This window comes from Pimephales promelas, chromosome 24 (assembly GCF_988280905.1).
Source record: "Pimephales promelas chromosome 24, fPimPro1.hap1.1, whole genome shotgun sequence".
In the NCBI taxonomy this organism is placed as follows: domain Eukaryota; kingdom Metazoa; phylum Chordata; class Actinopteri; order Cypriniformes; family Leuciscidae; genus Pimephales; species Pimephales promelas.
The window spans coordinates 14,892,500-14,913,688 of NC_142792.1; the positions used below are offsets into that span (position 1 = coordinate 14,892,500).

A 21,189-nucleotide genomic window follows, 5' to 3' on the forward strand; every position below is an offset into this window, starting at 1 on the left:
GAGAGATCACTGCCGTCCGCTGGACCCCTGCCATTCTCTTTTAGTGCCTGTGTGTGTGTGTGTGTTGCAGCTGTGTTTGCATGTGTGTAGTATGTTCATACTCCACAGCTTAGCCTGAACATGTGTATGTGAGACTTATCTGTGTCTATTTCGAAATCCGCATCAGCTCATGTTCTTATGTGTGTTAGTTAGCAGCTGTGTGTGTGTCAGTCCCCAAAACACGTCCGCTTGGGTTTCTCTAGCCCCGCTCGTCGCTCACAGAAACAAAGCTTCTTTTTCCCATGACTTTGCAACCTTTTCCCAAACAAGCACTTCTCCATTCAGCCTAGTGGAACAATAGTTTCTCACAGTCAACACGGAGGCGGGGGAGGGGGGCGAGAGGAGGAGACCCTTGTATATGGGCCAATCATATATTAGCCCTAAATCACCTCCTGAAAAACACACATTTGACTTGTGTCTAACACACAGGCCGCTAACATACTCATGCGTCACAGACAAATATAGCAGTCCTAAACTTTTCGAGTCCATTTAGAGTTTATTACGTGACGTTACTGAGGTCAAGAGACAGATTCCATGTCTAAAGAAAGGAAAATAAGCTTTAAAGTAAACATGGAATAAAAATGCAATACAATTGACCCTATCCTGGTCTTATTTTGAACAATTATTCCATACTTGTCATTTGAAACAACACAAATAGTTTTTAATCATTTTCCTGTTTGGCAATTCAATCCTTATCCTCGTCTTATTGAAGTAAAACTCGAGTCAAATGGATTGCTAGTGCTGTTTTACTTTGACGCGAAATCCCTGTAGAACCTACATGGACTTTTCAACCCAAGTCTGTGGCACATTTAAAACTCCTTGAAGAGTTAGTTCTCTCCTGAAATATGCACACACAGTTAACATGTATATACCTCACAGTGTGGGGCCACTTCTTTAGGCTCTTGGGGCTAACATGCATACACACTCTTTCTTTCTTATTAAAGCTGTGTCTCAACTCAGGACCCCTGACGGTTATCAAACCAGGAAGACAGGCTCTTTTGGATGAAAGAATCCTCTTGCCGAGAAGCATGAGGCATGAAATGCAGGATACATATAATGCATTCCCATGTTGAGAAAGGCCTGTGGGCGCTGTGACTGGGAGCTGCCCACTGGTACAACCTCCTCCTGAGCTCCGCTGTACTCTTAACACTTTCCCGCTGTCTGTTCGCTTTTCTCTCATTAGCAGCCTCCTTTCAGCAAACCTACTCCGGCTCTGCGGGGCATCGCGCTGGTGTTAGAAAATTTCCGCTACCCAGCGCAGGGGCTGGGATGAGGCTCCTCCGCTGTCAAAGTGGCAGTTAACGCAAGTAGCCAGACCTCCCATGAGGAGCTTTTTTTTTTTCAGACTAATTTGACGTAGAACGACAGTCATTTAGCACAAAGGCATTAGCCCCAGATAACGAAACAAGCACTGCTGCCGCATGTTTTAGCTAACTAACTAGTTTAAGTCTTTAGACACGGTGGCGGCAGAAATACGACAGGCTGCTTATAAAACACATATTAGAGTCAACCTACATTTCAGGAAATCTAACCTAATAAAGAGCTTCCACGGCAGTACCTTATACATGTCAAACACGGCATGATTGCTTCATAACTCAATCAGACTCATTTGCCATGCGTCAGTGCCTCCTTGAGATAGTAAATTCATTTTCCCGTGGAATGAGAGTTGAAACGAAATCGGTTGAGGAGGAACAAAAAAACAACAGGAGCGTTAGCTCATCAGAGTAAGACCAGGTCCTGTGTTCAGGAGCAGCTAACCCAATTGGCTGTGTAATTGTTTAATTTGTCTCATTATACCTAAATGAATGTAATTGGTGTTTTTCCTGCATGAAGTGGCCGCACTGGTTGTGTGAACTGGGCTTTGCGCAGCACTGCGGATTATGATGGGGATCGGGGGGATTCTTCCAACACATGTTCCCGACTCGTTTTATATTATTAAGGATATTTCAGGTGGCATTTTATAGTTCTTAAAGTGATGTCATTTCTGCTCAATACGTGGTTTGCAGTCACGTGATTGTGTTGACGCGCGGAATGCAGATGGAGGGCAAAGAGTGAAGAGCGCAATGGACGAGATGGAGGAAAATCCGTCCTGTACTACTTTAGACGCTATTACAAGAGAAACATATCAACAGAAAATCGAAACATATGTTGGACGTGATCCTTACGTTATGAAGAGGACCGATTTTCAACTGAATTGAGAGATTTTCCAGCCATCGAGGCTGTAGACACTTCAGAAACTGATACGTTACACAAACAGCAACATTAGTGTATTTAAACACCTGAATAATGTAATTATAAGCCACATAAATAATGTATTAACTCACATTTGACGAAGTGATCACTGCACACACACACAGGCATTTCCCATTCGGCTCCTCCCGACTGCAGACGTTCCCGGTGTTTTTCTGTCAATTTTTTCCCCCCTTATGAACAACAACTTTGGGCACACCATAAAAACTCCTTGTGGTTTGATCGATTTGAGCGACGCAAAACATAGGCATTTTGAGTGTGTTATAGTGCTTCCTAAATATAGAAAATCACTTCCTGCCCTCCATCTGCATTTCGCGCCATGGCAACGCAGTGAAAACAAGCTATTAGCACTATCAGTTGTTTATCATAAAAGGTATGTTCGTACAGACTGATCTCATGAAATGGCGTATGTATGACACGCCAATTCGTATTTCCATTTTTGGCGTGCTATCAACACGGAATAATCGCTTTTCAGCGTGTTTATCAACGCCGTTGACTTAACGTTACATTACTGTATATATAAATATATGACCTACCCCAACAACGTCTCTAAACCTACCCGTCACTGGGTTTAATAACCTTTTGCTTCGTTTCGCTCTGACTTTTAACGGCGTATACTTGCACGCGGAATCACTCGGACATTTAACGGCGTAGACATACACGCAAAAGATTACGGTTCGTTTCGGCGTGGACATACACGCGGATAGCTAAAAATGTGTATAGATAAAGCGCCACTTGAAAAGTTGAAAGTGCCGTGTATGTTTACGCAAAGTCATGATGATGCCATGTTGGTTCGTAAGAATCAACCAATACATTGGTTGGGGGGGATCACCAATACATTGAACAAGACGGAGAATGATGAAGGAAGTTCAGCCTTAAAAGTAGGCATTCAGAGAAAATTCTCCAAAGTGCTACTGTATGTGCTCTACAAGGAAGCCGAAAGGATAGAAATTAACAGATACAAAGTGTTATACGTGTCCATTTCCACTTCTACTTCCTCTTCAACCACAGAACAACTGTGTGTTACCTAAGCGACTGGCCCTGAGAAGCATATAACAGCCTGGTGTGTGCCCGTGTTTGCGTGTCTTCATGTGTTTGAGTGTGTGGGGAAGGCTTCTCTCAGCCCGGTGGTTGGCAGCTAATGGGAGCTATTTGAGGAAGGACACACAGGCAGAGGAGCAGATGGGCCCTGCGTTATGCCCACCTACAGCGGGCGGCTGACGCACCTCCTGCACTCACACCTAATGGGGGCCTAATAAAAGGCTGGCTGTGCAGACACAGGCTCGCCACTCAATTTCATTAGCCGCTAATCAGCCAAAGGTGCCCTTGGCTCACGGAAAAGGACCGTTCGCTGGAAAAAAAAAATGAGAGGCATACTTGAAAAAAAAAAAGAACGAAGAACATAAGTGAGAAAATGGACATGCGTTAGTGATGGGTTGTTGTTTTGGTGGGGTTTGAAAATGCCACGTTTGTCTGGAAACCGCGATCAGGCATGGAGAAGAGAGATCAAGCATTAGGGGTGAAGCCATGTGACCTCTTTATTGGTCTAGACTTCAAACCCCTTATATAGCGCAACAGTCTGTTTCCGACTGTAATTATTTTCCATTGAGTATTGGATTTTTAAGGGTAATGTATAACGATATTAATAATATGATTGTGTGGCCACAAGTCTGTGAGATTTTTAATTCCAAAATTCCTGGTCTATAACTGCTATAACAGCTATCAGATAAGTTGCTGTTACCATAGAAAAGAGAACAGCGAAAAAGAAGTGAAATATGAAGTACACTCCCCAACATCCTTAGGTAACTTTATTGCAAAAAATTATTTGCAAAAACGAACTTTCAAAATATTGTACATTTATGAATATAATCAATAATTATAATTCAATATTTCCAAGTATTTGGATTGAAGTGCTTCATGGCATGCATTGCCTCGTAAGACACTTGTAAAAAGGTATTTAAAAACTTAAGATTATAATGTTGTCACTCATCTCAGAGTTTGTTGGTTTGGCTGAAATCCCAATGGAGGAAATTAATTGGAACAATACACAAAAAAACAAACACCAAAGACACAGTAACTGTTGCGCTCTGTTAGGTCCCTGATAACACACCCTAAGGTGACGCCTCACAATTGTTGTGAAGTAACACTCTCGTGAATGTGAGATAACATTGGCAGCTTCTTTTTTTAGCCGTCAATGTTTAGCCAGGTATATAATAAGCCGACACACTTAATAAAAACAAGCAGGAAGTACATCCATGAATGCAAAAGCTGACTGTCTGCACGTGTTTGTTTGAGCGTGTGCGCAATCTCAATCTTATTCACCAGGGACAGTCCTGTCGCACTGATGCCTGCACCAGACTGGCAGTCGTCGCAGGCACTCTGTAAAAGTTAATGGCCTATGCCCACGTCCACGGGGGCTAATATTAAGTGCCAGTCTGCAAGGATAGTGCGTGTGTGCTAACGCTGCTATCCAAGCGCAAATTAATTATTAGTTATATGGCTATGTGTCCCCTCTTCAGTGCGAGGTCACCGAGGCCTGCCTTTAATTGCTGGAGCATATGGCTGGAAACAGATTTTAGCGGTGGGACTCGTTCTTAACCACCGTTCTTGCACACATTCTCAGATGTGTGCCATATTGTCAATGCTGGCAGCTATTGTTTCACTCATTTACTTCTTAGAGCAAATTACTCCCTAATAATATCTCTACCTTAGAGTTTTTCTCTCCTCTGTGCCAGCAAACCTGTTCACACTGCATATGTTAATTATCTGCACATCTTCATTATGTTCAAAAAGCTTTAGGTTCAAGCTGTGCCGCCTGGCGAGAGGCTCTGACTCAGTTTTGTGCCAACTTTCCACTTTTTCTCTTTCCATTTGTTTCTTTCAACATTTTTTTTTCCTTGCTCTTTCACTCTCAATATCTCGCTCTTTTCTTATAAAGTTGCAAAGTTAGCTACGCTCTTGTGTTAACCTTTTTTCCTTGTCTGCCATCTATTTTTCTAACAGGTAATTAGAGGGGTTTTAAGATTCTAGTTGTATTTGCTGTTTTTATTAATTTATCTCAACTGTCTTTATTGTGGAGCTGGTCAATAGGACCATTCACAAGAGAGTATTTTTGTTTCATTTGAAAACCAGAAGTATCATATTGTTTTTAGATGTCGGTTCTGAAACCCATTTCCGATCCAATTATCTGCTTTCTCGAAGTTTTTAAAAGCTTTTCAAGTAAGCCATTCTTCCTACCAGAGAGTTCAAAGAGCCAGAATGGAATTCCACAGCCAGCTGTTGTCTGATTAATAAACCTTTATAGAGCTTGCAGCTGGACTTGACACTTTTGTCATAAACCTTCTGGAATATTCAACAGTTTTAATAGTGAGTTATGACAAAGACAAAATGAGGGAAGTCCTCTATTCGTCTTTGGGTGTGATGGGGTGTTGCAGCACCTCAAAAAAGGTTTTCCCTAAACTATTACTAGTTTAGCAGGGACTGATCCAATCCCTACAGTTGAGACTGGAAGTTGTTCCAGTTCAAGAATATTCTCCCTAACCTGAGTCCTCTTTGTTTCAACGTCGTGTGTCTGTCCCCAGCCAATGCAAGGGTAACTAAACCCCTGGTCAGATACTGACTCCACCCACTGGCAATTTTTGAAAAGTGCTGGAAAAGTGGGCAGAGCCCAGTGGAGGAGGGGGCGTGCACCTGAGAAGCATCTCTCTGTTGGCAAGGGCGTGGTTAGCTGGTACTCTGTGACATCACAGAGTACCGCAACTTCCAATAGGAAAATGCAACTGCAGTAGCCACTGTTCAACCTGAAGAGGGCAGCACTCAGACGTTTTCACTCCACATATTGTAGAATTAAAACACTTTAAACCCAAATGTCAAAACTTACTTTGATCAATGAACAGCCTTAATAAAGCCCCAGATCATTAATTAAAAAAAGTTGTTTTAGGTTTTAGTTACCCTTTAAATCTCCTTTGAAAGAAACTGTAAAGTTCAGTCCTTTTGTTCTCTATGTCAACTGGATGCATGAAACTGCCTTAACTGGCCTGAAAATGTCAATATCAGCCTCACCTACTCTGCGTGGGTAATGCTATTTACTACATTGATTGAATAGAGAACAGCATGACGGTGTGTTCGAACGCTTTGAGGAGATCCACGAGCCTTTAATTCCATATGCTCCCACACACACTTGCTTACATGTCTATGCGTTTAAGAGAAGAGCGTGTGATTGTAATTTGCCACAAAAACACTCCATGCCCAAAACCACTGGAGAACAAACACACGCATGCGCGTTGGCTAGCACATGCTATTGTGTCCACAGAGCCTTAGCTCGCACCGAGAAGACACAGGCAAAACCAGAGGAGCATATGTCCAATTAGGACTGGAAGTTAGAGCTGCACCAGCCCGTGGGGGGTCATGTCGTAACGCAACTATAAAACGCCACTGCCTCCAGATCTGGGAACAGGAGGCCTGCCGTTTGTGGTTAACCAAAATGAAGGAATGATTGCTCGGTGGTTGGAATTCAAAAACCCTCAGACATGCTACTGAGACTTAAGAGATAGAAGGGGAGAAAAATACAAGTTTAACCTCTGTTTATCTTAACATGCGACTGTGATGAACTGCCTCCTTTCCTCTTAGCGCACGTCACTTTCATATTTAGAGGATTGTCACTTTTGGAGCCTTTGTGTTTTTCTCGTCAGTAGAACCATCTGTCCTCTTCTTCTTTGGGCCTGTGTGTCTCAAGACTCTCCCTTTGCCAAAGTCTCTGGCTTGTGTTTTTTTTTTTCATCTTTCCTCCCTTTTTTAATCCTGCAAACCTTGTGAAGTGGTGTGGCGAGGTGCCGAGCATGGTGCTCTGCAGAAATGGAGGCCAGCTGTTGCCAGATCGTGAAGAATCTCCTTTATGTGACAATAAGTCAAGGGGGCCAACTATCCCAAAAGCCACCCGTCCATATCTCACTTGTCCTCAGGTGACAGTTGCTGGACAAGCACAGTATTTGAAATCACTGGATAGAGAGGTGCATAGTGTAGCCAGACATAAAGGTACACACTGTTAAGTTTCAGGAGTGACAACCTCAATTAAATGTGGGAGCGAGTCCCCTAAATTATCATTCCGTGAGTACGGAACACAAATCTGCAATTATTGACACCGTGGAAACCATATTAAAATTCTGCTGTCTCGTTTGTTTGGTGTCCGCTATTCTGACTAAAGTAATATTATGGTGACAAAAGACTTCTTGTGTTCTGCAATTTTAACTAAAGCACAATAGATGGAGGTGTTGTGTTTTGTTTATGCTTGAAGGAGTGTTTTAATATACTCATATTTTAGTCAGAATGCGAGTCTGATACTGCTCCATAGGGCTTGGATTATGAGGCGTGTCTTAACCGAACCAGGAAAACAAAAACTCCTCTGCACTCAATTGGATAGACCTACAACCAATCAGAGCAACGCAGTAAGTGGCGAATGTTAAACTATGCATACACGCTGGAGGAGAAACCACAACGACCACGGGGCTTTCATTGCGTCCCATCTTCTTAGAAACCATCGGAGCCAGCTGATAAATGAAACTTTTGCCGAATCCCGTGGGAAGGACGAAAAATACGACAAATGCCTTGATTGCAGTTCTCCGTTCGTATTTTAAAATAAATAGGCTGTCGATTTCTTTTACAACAGACGTGATAGTGGAATCTATACATCTCAATTCTCCAGCTGCAGTTGATTGGCTCGACGATTTCTGAACTCATCGTAATTACTCCTCAATGGATCGAGTCCAGACCGAACTTCCCGACCAAAAAATGTCCAGGCTAGTTTTTAACGTGCATTAGAGATGTATCTCTCGTCTGTCATCTCTCATATCTCTCATTGACGTCATTAACAACTAGTTGTTCAGTTTGATTCCGTTCAGACTGTGCATAATTTTTCTTAATGCGGCTGTCACTACTACTTAACTTTCATGAGTTAATTCGGTTGTGGAATGTGTTTCTCACTCCCGTAAAATGACTAAACTGTGTGTACAGAAACAGATTAAGCACTAAATGGTGAATTGACAACCGAATTTAGCTGTAGTGTGTAGGTTGCCAAAGTGTGGCCTACCTTACAGCTTATTCCTTATCCACTCAGACAAGAAGTCTAATCAACCAACCACAGGTTGTTCTGCCTTTATAATCCATTTAGGTGAATAAAATATCCAACAGATTTGGACCAATTTATGTCCAAAAAAAATGGCCTCAGATGGACAGTGATCAAATTGTGGACTAGGACTTTGGTTGAAAGGATTTTTTCATATTTGACCTGCAGTATAATGGCAAGACTCTTTGTTCATGACTAACAACATAATTGTTGTCTCTCTCTATTTCTTCAGCAGGTCCAGGGTCAGTTGCCTCCGCTGATGATACCTGTGTTTCCTCCAGATCAGAGAACTCTGGCCGCCGCTGCAGCACAACAAGGATTTCTACTTCCTCCAGGGTTCAACTACAAGCCGGGCTGCAGTGAGTATTAAAGCAGCATTTCATTGGTGGGTTGTTAAATTAAAGACTTCAGTCTAGTTTATTGGTCACACTAGAGATTTCAAACCAGATTGCTGAAAGCGAAGTCTTAAACCCAACGTTGGGCAGCATCTCCTTCCTGTCTGGTGTGTTATTGAGATCAGCCAACACCACTGATGCCCATCATCTCCCGCACACGACAGACTCTCAGACTAGACAAACTCGCTTGCTTTTGTGTCTCTGTATTTCTTGTTCAAAAGTAGGAACAGGAAAAAAAAAAAGAAAACTTCCTCTGGGGTTTGTGTTTTTGGCCGTAGCAGTCCAACTGTGAAGCAATGTGTTGTTTACCGCGAGAAACGAGGCGGCAAGTGCCAGCAGCGCAGCAGCAGAACGCTCGCGCTCTCACGGGGGGGTAGAGTGACCTGCCCCAGGTTTCTTCATATTAACACGGGTGGCCGCCAGAACACGCGTCCAGTACGCCTCGCACACGCCTCCGACTCCTCTCCAACTGTACGCGTGCACACAAACATTGCATAGATCACACACTCGCACACTCACATTTCCCTCGTGAGACGGACCGGTACGCATCTCCAGCTCCGCCCACTGCGCTTCACAGTTTCCCAAACAAGTCCCCCCACCCTCTTCCTCCTCCCAACGGCCTCCCTCCCTCCCAACTATAAACCCTCTATTTCAATTAAAGCCAGCAGCACCATCAAACCCTGCCCAAAATTTCAATTACGCATGTCATTTAGTTACCATTACAGTGCTCGCTCACGGGGGAGGAAGCCGTCGTTTGAACCCTCGAAACCGGAAAGGAACAAAAAAGGGGGATGAAATCCCTCTGGTCGCAGGGTCTGGACTAAGGGGATGCTGGTTCCCACCCATTGCTCCCCGGAGCCGGGCCACAGAGCTCTTCCAGTCAGTCTGAAGATACTGCCTTCTCGCCAACAGCAACATGTTTGCTTTTCTTAGTTTTGCTCTTTTGTTACAGCTGTACCCAGGAGAGATATAAAATAGCTGGAATATTTGTATTTGTTTAGGGACTGAGAGAAACACAAGAAAAAAAGACAAAACACACACATCTCCCCACAATACATCCTTGAATTGGGTCCAGGGCAATCTTTAACTAAGCGATGGGAAAAATGCTTTGGACCGGCTGATAGGAGCGTATGGTTTATTGCTTACTGAGACAAGGTCCGACTTCCTCTACATACAAACCCCTTTAACAGAAGCTCAAGAGTCCCTGGCTGTATTCAAACTGCATTGAAGTGCACATTCAAAATTTCATTTCAGTTGTACTAAAGCGATAATGTGTCTTTTTAATAAAAAATGTACATTTTATTAATTTACTTCCATCAGATTCCATTCCAATTCTGCCTTACTGGATGCACAGAATGGTGGGATATCATAGGCGAAGGGCACATTTATGCTGGCTTCAAAACATGACCAGACCTCCACTCCACAAATCGCTGATTCTTTTAGAATAACAGAATGATCGTGTCACTTTTATATTTCAAAGGCCATCTATCAGCATATTGAGACTTTCTTCCCTCTGTTCTTCCTCAAAACGCTTGTGTCCAACCTCTCCTCCCTTTTTGGCCGACATCGTTCCATTGTTCGTCGCGCTTTGCTGTCAAAAACCGATTTGAGAACACACTCGTGGTTTCTCATGTCACAGGCCTTTTCAGCGCAACGCTAATAACCCCCCCAATCTCCTCTAGCTGAACTGGACTGACCTTTACCTCCCGGTCATGTAATTATAAATCCCATATCTGCAGGTGGACGCTAATAACTCTCGCTATTCACTCCACGTGTTCTGATTCATCTCTCCAACGCAGAGGCTCTTGTGCGGGGCCCGAGGAGACGGGGCACTGACGGTACCTCATTAATTACCGTCCTCTCCTTATCATGCCTTAGCCTTCAACTGCTATTGTGCTCGGGGTATTAGAGCTGCAGCCACACAATCAGCCTTTCATTAGAATGGAGGGGGGGACTTCACAATGGAGGTCTTTACCGACAGAAGAGAAAAAGCAGTGAATCTGTCGCTCCATCGAAGGAGAGGAGAGGGGGATGGGGCTCATACCCTGTGCAGAAGTGTTGGAAGACGAAATGTGTGAAAGAAAAAAAAAATCTACAGCATCTGACATACCCATAATGCTCTTTTCCTCAGGTGACCCTTACCCTCTACAGCTGATCCCCACGACTATGGCAGCCGCTGCTGCGGCAACGCCTGGCCTCGGCCCTCTTCAGCTGCAGGTAACGTCCATCTTGTGGGTTTTGTTTGTGTGTGTGGAAATTCAGTCCATTTTTCCCAACCTCTCAAACAAAATCTCTTTTTCCTCCCTAGTTTTTTTCCCCCCTTTTTTGTTTTGTGATCCCGATAGAGAACAACAATGCCCACTGTTCTACCCAACTCTTTTCCTCATGCCAACTGCAAGTTGCCATAGAAATGGGCCTTTGTGAGGGGCCAGAGCCCAGAGAGAGAATGCCGCACTGCTGGCTCTGGGGTGCTGATATTGTTCACTGTGGAGCGAAGGGTACCATAGAAACTGTTTTAAGGGGGACACTGAACAGAGAGCAAACACAAAAAGATATTATGGGCTGTCTGAATAGTCAAACCCTAATGCAGCCTCACTGTGCTGCTCTGAAACTGAAAACGCAGTAAACATGCGTCTCCGCGTCTGTCCTTTTTCCTTTTCCTCCCTAGTTTGGTGTCTGAAAGGAGAAGAAAAGTATTAACGGGACTACATCTGAGTCCCTTGGCGCCAGGTCAAGAGCCTGGCTGTTCAAAATGCGTTTACCTGGGGACCCATGCGGGCCCGGCCCTTCCTCTCTGTTACCTCTGTTACCAATTAAAGTGGCCACCATTAGCCAAACATTAGATGCACATTAGAGTGAGTTTTAACATGTAAGGTTATGCACCTGCACATCTGTATCACAGTTTAAGCATACGCAAGAGGTATAAATGGCTCTCACACATACACACTCACACAGAAACAGGTGGTATTCCCAGGTGCCCTCTGGATAACAGGTAATAAAACAGGTTTTTTGTGTGTGTGCACTCACCCCTCTGTGTATGACTGGCTTACTGCAAGAATCTTGTCCCGTCTGATTTTATCAGCTTCTGAGCTTGTCTCCATATGTTCCTTCGTGTTAAGATACAAAAAAAATCCCAGATTGAACAGCTTTGTCAGCCGCAATTGGATTTCGCTAGAAAAACAACTGGAGAAAAAACAACAACAACTTCCAATGCCACTGTTCTCTCATTCAATCCTCAAATCTCCCTTGAAACACACACACTCAGAGAGAAAGAGCGATAGAGAGAGAGAGATTAGGGCTTTGTCACAAAGAAAATGATTTACTAAGGCTAACCTAAATACAGATGTCTCAGACAGAAGCACGTTGGATTTCCTCTGGGACAATCTGCGCATTTGCCCGTCTCATCTTCAGACCCCACAACGCGATGAGAGGCCCAAAATATTTGCCTTGGTCACTCCACGAGCCGTGGTTTAGTAGTTTATGCACTCAACCTGATGTGCTGAATCTGGCTTGCAATTCATTGCCCCTCGTCTCAATGCACTTTATGTGCTCTCGGATATTCTATATTTAAAATGTGACTTTTTTCATTGTTATTTTTGCTTGTATAATACGTATAGAGATTAATGATAATTTAATTTAGTAAGCAGAAGACCAGAATGACCTCAAACTGGCTTTGATGTATTCGGTTATTTACATTTATGCACATGACAGATGCTTTTATTCAAAGCGACATACATTGCATTTATGGTATAGTTACGTATGTTTCTATATATGAGTACAATACATATTCAATAGGAAAATAAAGTGTCTGAAGTTGCTATGCAAAAGTGTAGACAGCTTTTCTGATTGTAATTTGTAGCGGATTACTGTAACTTTAATTTGAACACATTGTAATTAGGCGCCCCAAAGTTTTCAGAGAAATTGATTTTGTGTGACAATTCTAATAATAATAATAATAATAATACATCACACTTGTATAGCGCTTTTTTGGACACTCAAAGACGCTTCACATGGGACAAGGACAAAATAAAGCCAAATAAAAATAAATAAATAAAGATGTTCTAAGGAAATGCTAAATTCTCTTTAAGTTATATTTCAACACACAAACAGACTTGTAGATCCCAGACGGAATAAGTCACAGCTGTATGAGACTGCTCACCTACACACCGCCCATTAAACAAGTCCTCTAAGTGTGTGAGAGGGAGTCATTGCTCTAGGGGTCACTATCTTAAAGGTGTTTGCCATTAGTCACTGCAGCAGTCTTTAAACCTGGCCACAAAACCACTTTTCACAACTGAGGCCACAGGTCACACTGGCCTAATATTCAATAACCAGCTAAATTAACCTGCGTAACCCACCAAAACCACACACACACACAGAAGCTGAGGGACAGTGACTATGACTTTGTTGGAAAGTGGAGAGAGAGATAAAGAGGAAATAAGAAAAGGAGGGGAGTAATAGAACGGTATGAGCTGTGAGCAGCATACTGAAGAGGTATAAAGTGGGTCAATGGAGGAGGTCAGCCATCATATGTAGAGGCAGATGTTGGACCATATTGCACCGGATTACTGCAGCACACAGGAGAACGAGAGAGAGAAAGCGAGAAGGGAGACTGTATTTAATGCCGTAAAAAATAGTACATGCATTTCCATTTGTAGTTCAAACCCCCAGTGATTTATTTTTGATGATAAGCGCTGTGAATTCCTTTCAGATAGTGATCTGGTGGAATTGTCCGAGGACGATGAGGTCAGGGGCACTGTTAAATTAATAGATGGCATGGCTGGATTGATCCTGTCCAACTTGCCCTATCTGCTCCACGACATAATAAGCTTACATAACATTCCCAGCGTATCACACAATGAGAATGTTATTTTGCCTCAAAGCTTCCCACTTCCTTGACAATCCCTGAAAAAATTAAGTTAAATTTTAATTTTTTTTGCAAACGCAAAAAAAAAAAAAAACATAGCTTTTTGTAAAGCTTTAGCTCTAATTGACACTTAAGAGGGAGATTTCCTGGCAGCGGCTTCAGTTAGACGCAACTCATGTCAAAGTTCATCTTGCCTGGCTGGCGCACTAATCAAAATAGCACAAACTCGACAGCCAGTGTTTAGTTTAGCGCAAAAAAAAAAAAGAATAAGAAGAAATGACAACAATGGAAAAAGCATGAGACGCACAATAGCCAGCGGTGACCAAAATGACAATAGCTTAGAGGATCACTCCGAACTGCTTCCATTTTGACAACAAAGCAAGATGGGAAAAGAAGCTCATAATCTGAGTAAAGCAGGGGATTACTGGAGAGCGAGAGATGTCTGCTCAGCCACATAAAGACGCACAGATCCACTCCGCTGGATAGCGGCTGACAGCAGCCCATCTTCCTGTGCTCAGGGAGGAGACAAGGACTTAGCGAGGATGGGGTGGTGGCTTTGTTAAAACATGTGTCACCAACACTAATGCTCTCCAATCAGCCTTACGAGTTAAAGCGCAAATGCCAATCTATCTCCTCATAGACACGTAAAAACACACAGACCCTACGTAATGGAGTCACATTTGACCCACTAGATCAGACAGGCCTGCAGCATTACGGACTGGCATTGGGATCTCCTTCTGTGTGTTGGCGGTATGCGTTTTCTTACCTTTGTTGCCTTAAACACACACACACAGTGACTTGTGGTTAGAGAATTAGAGCTGGCCTAAGACTCCTGTGGGGATTAGCAAAGAGAGAGAGAGAGAGAGTGAGAGAAGCTTTAACAGTTCAAAAGGACGCAGCTTGACTGAAGGAGTCAAGAGTCCCATCAAATCCCTCACAGATATACACCCTCCCCCATTCAGCACCTTTGTGTGTGTGTGTGTGTGTGTATGGCTGACATTTAAATTCCTCTGTTACATCCCCACTTTTGAGATCAGCCACCCCTTCATCCCCCATTCTTGCTGCGTGAGCCCGTGGGCACTCGAGGGGCATTGTGCTGTCACTTCCTGTTTGCTCACGTTGATGGCGGGGTGGCAGCGCTTTGAGCGTGTTCAGTGGCAGCCCCTGTTGGAAGGGAAGTGTATGTGTGTCGGTCTAGTGATTGTGACTGACAAGAGCTGGCCCTGTAATAGAACTCAATTCAGAAGGAAAATAAAGCAGTCTGATGCAGTGGACCGGACACAGAGCATCTCGCCCTCTCACGCACACACACAGACAAGGCAAGCTCCGACAGGGGCCGTATGTCACGCTCAGGCACACACACAACCAGAGGCCATGGTGGGAGTAATTGAACAGAAATGACCAACAAGAGTTTTATTTCATGTCCTGCTCCCCTGTGTGGACTACAGCTCACACACTGAGGTCACCTCCTGATCAAAAAATCCAAGAGAAATGTGTGTGTGTGTGTGCGTTGAGGTGCTGTTTATACACATTATCCTGCTCATTACTAACCACAGTTTAGATTTGAGTTGAAATTATTTTATGTTAGAAAAAAGAGTGATGCAAGCGCTAAATTAAACGAATTTCATAGTACAACAGTCGATTATACGGTTTAGCTGTGGGAAGTCGAATTAGAATCAAATTACAAATAGCAGTGTATACAGTAGGTACTTTTCTTATTAGGGATGCACAATATATCTAATATATTTTTATCAGCCATAAGTAGGGCCATTTTTTTTAAAAACTGGCAAAATAGTGTCATCATATTGGCATAAATATAATTAAATATATACCAGAGAATTTTTTTTTTATTAAGTGCACATCTACTTTTATGTATACAGTCAATTTAGCAGTGTCCCCTTGTAAAACTTAGGCAGATACAAATTTAGGCAGATAAAAGCCATTGTGAGTGGATAGAGATGTTCTGTATGGAGATATGTGTCAGCATGATGGTGCGTTAATCTCTGTGTTCTCATCTGATAGAAATATTTAATTCTACCAGATACAGCCGACAGAAGATTGTGGAGAATGTGCTGTTGAGGTTGAGAGAGAGAGAGAGATAGAACTGCCATGGCCATTTGCATAAACCAGTCTTTGTTTCCTGCTGGTGGCTGGCAGCCAGAGACGAACAGAAGGACGGAAGTTTTACTCACAAACAGCCTTTGCCTTCCAAACCTTAAAGAGAAAAAATACAATTTAAAAAACAGCCCGTCTCTGCAGCTACTGTAAACACAGAATTGGTGCCTCATATTTCCCCACAAATACAATAAAAACTCTCTCTCTCTCTCAAATTCATTCTTTGCTTTCCTCAAAGTCCTCAAAATTTCACATGAAAGCTGCACAAACGTACTTGTAGGCAATGCCCAAATTCCCATTCCTGGAATCTGTTTTACGCAATGTCCAGCCACTGTACTGTCTGCCTGTTACCGTAGAAACATAATACATGAGCTCTGCATTTTTACAGTTGGGTTCCCAGATAGCAGACTGACATTGAATCAACGTGGAAATATGACATCGAAACAACGTTGATCTGACATTGTTTTGCTCATCGAATTAACGTTGAACCAACGTCAGATGCGTCATTCTTTCAAAACTAACGGAAAATCAACTTGAAATCAACGCGTTGTTTCAACGTTATGAAAGCAAACCAATTTCCGATTTAATTTAGCTTTGAAGAATGCCGCGTCTGACGTTGGTTCAACGTTAATTCGATGAGCAAATCAACGTTGTTTCAATGTCATGAGAGACGTCGTTTCCACGTTGATTCAATGTCAGTTTGCTGTCTGGGTTATTGCTTGTGATTGACTGATACAGGTTTGCTCCATTGGTTATGCAGATGACAATATCTAGAGAATTGATATAGCCAATATAAATTGATATATGCGTGTAGATATACATAACACTTCTGTTTAATTACTTTTAATTAATTCAAAAATGCATGCAATTATTTGTAGTATTCATAGTATTTAAGTGTTAGAAATAAATACTATATAATTAGGAAACAAACTTAAATACTGCTTGTATTTAGGTTTTTTTATATTTGATTTAAAAAATGTAGACATTTTCAAAATGTTAATTTACTGTTAGTGCAACATGACATCATGACTTTTGCGTAAACATACATGCCACTTTCGAGTCAAGTGGCGTGTTATCTCTACGCATTTTGAGCTATTCGCGTGTATCCGCGTGTATGTCTACGCCATTAATGTCCGAGTTATTCCGCGTGTCTGTACATGCCGTCAAATGTCCGAGCGAAATGAAGCAAAATGTAGATCTACATCTTGGGAGCGATATTTTTTCCCTAGGATGGTAAGGGAACAGTCATAAATGCCATTAACCCCAGTGACGGGTAGGTTTAGGGACGGTGTTGAGGTAAGTCATATATTCATATATACAGTAATAACGTTAAGTCAACGGCGTTCATAAACACGCTTAAAAGCGATTATGCGTGTTGATAGCACGCCAAAAAATGGAAATACGAATTGCCGTGTCATACAGTACACAAGCTACTTCATGCGATCAGTCTGGTTAGTGAAGCTGATCTATTTTTTACTGATGAAACGATTGCCCGAGTGTTCATGGTTACTTTAATCACAAAAGATCAGCCAATGTATCAATCTGTCATTTGAAACGATAGAAATGAAAAGGAGCAATATTTTGATTTATTCTGTCAAATGGCAATGTGCTGCATTTCATTGAATCATGCTGGCAGATGTGTTTTTGAGTTTTAAGAGTGTTTTCTCATGGGTCCTTCTGCCCTGGTGTGCATTCTTAAGCTCGAGTAAAAGAATCAATAGGGGGTCCGGCATTTGTTTCCACTCTCAGTGGCAGAGAAATTCACAACTTCTCTCTTTACATAAACACATCCACCAGTTTTTCACCTTGAGAGGCCCCTTTTTCAGTCTTTTCTTCCCTTAGTGAATATGACCCTTATGGTGAGTGCATTTTTTCCCAGAATGCACCTTGGCGGGGACATGTCTCACTCAGGCGTCTGCTAGCTGTTAGCGTAGCCCCTTGAGGCCGGATGGTGGAACATAAAGTGACAGCTCTGTCCCCTCACACATAAACAACCATCAGCCCTCTCCACTAATGGCCAAACCAGCTTTTTAGCCTGTTTTGTTTTTTTGTGCGTTCTGTGTATTCATTTATTCATGGACTTTTCTCTCTTCATCCACTCTTCTGTCCCCTCTTTCTCTCTCTCTATCTCCCTCTGTCTCTTTACAGCAGTTGTATGCTGCTCAGTTAGCTGCCATGCAGGTGTCTCCGGGGGCCAAACACAGCACAGTGCCTCAGGCCAACCTGGCAACCGGAACACACTCGCCCACCAGCGGCCAGAGCGAGAAAAACAGAAGCACCCCACCACCAAAGCCCAAGGTATGTGTTTGTGGATGCGAATTAGGCTGGAACACCTGTGTACATTTTCCGTCCAGAGCTAATAGTCTTTTTATGTACTGGTTTTGATGTTCTTTAGGTTGAAAACCCATAACTCTTGCAAAGCTGGCACAATGCCCTCAATTCTCCATGTTGCATTTCAAGTGCTTTTTTATGCCAGCTTCTGAATGTCCTTGGAACCCAAGGTCTAACTACCACCACTGGTTTGTGCCTTTTTCTGACAGAGTATAAGTCTCATAACAGGTATCTTTCCCTCTGGCCAGTGTGGCAACAGGAGGCCAGAGCTATCGGAGCGGAATAAAGCTCCATGAATATCAGGCAGGGCAGAAATAAAAGCAGCCTGTCTGGCCTCTCATCCCTCCTGCTGGGCTGGTCATTCTAGACGCCCGGACACCCCTGCAAGCCCATTCTGTCCCACTCAGCAGTACAATAGCTGGACCGTGGGGCGGCCAGGGCTGGATAAACATGTGTGAAGGCTTGTTGCCCGCTCTCACTCCGGCCTTGAGCCACGACTGAGCCCGATGCCTATTTGGAGAAGGAAGAGAACGGACCTGGAGCTCAACCACATGCCTGTTGCATAAGAGGAAGAGCTCAGGATACTTTTCCCTCCGTCCATCTCAGTGAAGCTTTGGCGGTCGCCATCGACTGTGTCTGGCCTCCTGCTGCTCATTGTGTCAAAGGCTAATGAAGGCCGTTTTCCTTAAACATGTGGTCCTTTGTTGTCACATGATCAAATACATGGAGATAAAGCAGGGGATAGGGATAATACAGATAATTGGCAGTGCCGCCTGCACCTGCTAGGCCTCCGCAGCCACTGAGCCATGAGAAAATTACATTTTTCTTAAATATATCTTTCTCATATTGCCCGTCAAGTATCTAAAAGTTGATTCAGAGCCCTCCCTTTCTCCTTCTCTTTCAAACCTTCCCTCAATCGTGGTTCTCTCGTTTGTTCTCTCCATGTCTGCAAGCTTTTTGCCATCATGAAGGGGAAGGCATGTATATTTCAAGCTTGCAGCCCTGGGGTACTTCCTCTCATTTTGAGATGTGTGGCGTGTGTCGGACAGCTGGTTGGACTGAGGCGTACAGAGCTTAAGTGCTTTACCCTGGGGGAGGCCTCACAACTCAGGTGCATAACAGACTCATATCACAGTTTTCACTCTGTGACCTACTCAGATTTACACATCCACACTATTCCTTCACTCAAGCTCAGTGCTGCCACAGTTGGCTTTGAGATTCCTCCTGAAGTTGCTACCCATGTGTTGGTCACAATGGGCTTGAACACTTCTATCTTGTGGGAGTGTCTCTGGTTTCTTTACAGTCTCTAAAGTAGACTGTACTGTCAGCAGTATATTTGAAGGATGTATACATTCATGCAAAATTCAAAAGAGATCACACAACTACTTGGTGGACAGTATATATATATACACACAAACTCACCTAAAGGATTATTAGGAACACCATAGTAATTCTGTGTTTGACCCCCTTTCGCATTCAGAACTGCCTTAATTCTGCATGGCATTGATTCAACAAGGTGCTGAAAGCATTCTTTAGAAATATTGGCCCATATTGATAGGATAGCATCTTGCAGTTGATGGAGATTTGTGGGATGCACATCCAGGGCATGAAACTCCCGTTCCACCACATCCCACAAATGCTCTATTGGGTTGAGATCTGGTGACTGTGGGGCCATTTTAGTACAGTGAAATCATTGTCATGTTCAAGAAACCAATTTGAAATTATTCAAGCTTTGTGACATGGTGCATTATCCTGCAGGAAGTAGCCATCAGAGGATGGGTACATGGTGGCCATGAAGGGATGGACATGGTCAGAAACAATGCTCAGGAATGCCGTGGCATTTAAGCGATGCCCAATTGGCACTAAGGGGACTAAAGTGTGCCAAGAAAACATCCCCCACACCATTACACCACCACCAGCAGCCTGCACAGTGGTAACAAGGCATGATGGATCCATGTTCTCATTCTGTTTACGCCAAATTCTGACTCTACCATCTGAATGACTCAACAGAAATCGAGACTCATCAGACCAGGCAACACTTTTTCAGTCTTCAACTGTGCAATTTTGGTGAGCTCTTGGAAATTATAGCCTCTTTTTCCTATTTTTAGTGGAGATGAGTGGTACCCGGTAGGGTCTTCTGCTGTTGTAGCCCCTGGATGTTTTTCCCTTTTCACACCATTCTGTGTAAACCCTAGAAATGGTTGTGCGTGAAAATCCCAGTAACTGAGCAGGGTGTAAAATACTCAGACATGCAACCATGCCACGCTCAAAATTGCTTAAATCACCTTTCTTTCCCATTCTGACGTTCAGTTTGGAGTTCAGAAGATTGTCTTGACCAGGAACCACACCTCCAAAGGCATTGAAGGAACTGCCATGTGATTGGTTGATTAGATAATTAGATAATTGCATTAATGATAAATTGAACAGGTGTTCCTAATAATCCTTTGGGTGAGTGTATATATCTGTGTGTATGTATACAGCGATTAAAACTTAAAATAATTTTTTTTTTAAATGTTTTAATTCTAAGTGACTCGTGTGTCATTTTAGATGAGATTTAAGCTTATTCCCTATTCTAACATGTATGACGCATCTTAAAGCTAGCCTTACTTCTCTTACGCAGCTTTGCCAGTCTTCATTAGTTCTCCTTTCACCAGCTTCCTTCTCTTTGGCTAACATCCCACCCAAGGATTTGCTTCTCAAAGAACAATCCACCATCGGGGCGGGAGGCAGGCATTATCTGTCATAAATATTCAGTTTTCCTCTTCAATGCAGCGTCGCTACACACCCGACACAATATAGGTCATGATACAGTATTCTCCTCAATCACATCTTAGTGTTCTCATTGAGTAGGGTCTTTTGTGTGTCTCCCTTATGATGGAGTCCACATCCCACTGGTTCCCCTTCCATTGAGAACAGCTCTAATGAGGACAATCCTGTTACGGCCCATCACAGCACGGGCGGTGAGGGAAAAGTCTTAATCAAGCTCTCCAGACCTCAGAAGCTCTGTTCCAAAAAAACCTAGCTTGCTGCCTACTCGCTGCCTACTGCCTTTGAAACAGCGAATTTCTGCT

At 43.1% G+C, this 21,189-nt stretch overlaps 1 protein-coding gene across 9 annotated transcripts in view; it reads left to right on the forward strand.

The window, feature by feature from the left end:
• Positions 1-21,189, forward strand: part of sox5 (SRY-box transcription factor 5) — a 219,817-nt gene that overhangs the window by 185,455 nt on the left and 13,173 nt on the right. For 7 of the 9 annotated variants that reach the window (XM_089127334.1, XM_089127333.1, XM_089127336.1 and 4 more), the window contains 3 exons: positions 8,643-8,769; positions 10,937-11,022; positions 17,936-18,085. In XM_089127334.1, coding sequence (XP_088983460.1) covers positions 8,643-8,769; positions 10,937-11,022; positions 17,936-18,085 — 363 coding nt within the window. The remainder of the gene's footprint in view (positions 1-8,642; positions 8,770-10,936; positions 11,023-17,935; positions 18,086-21,189) is intronic. The other 2 variants (XM_039668428.2, XM_039668424.2) reach the window with 1 other exon arrangement.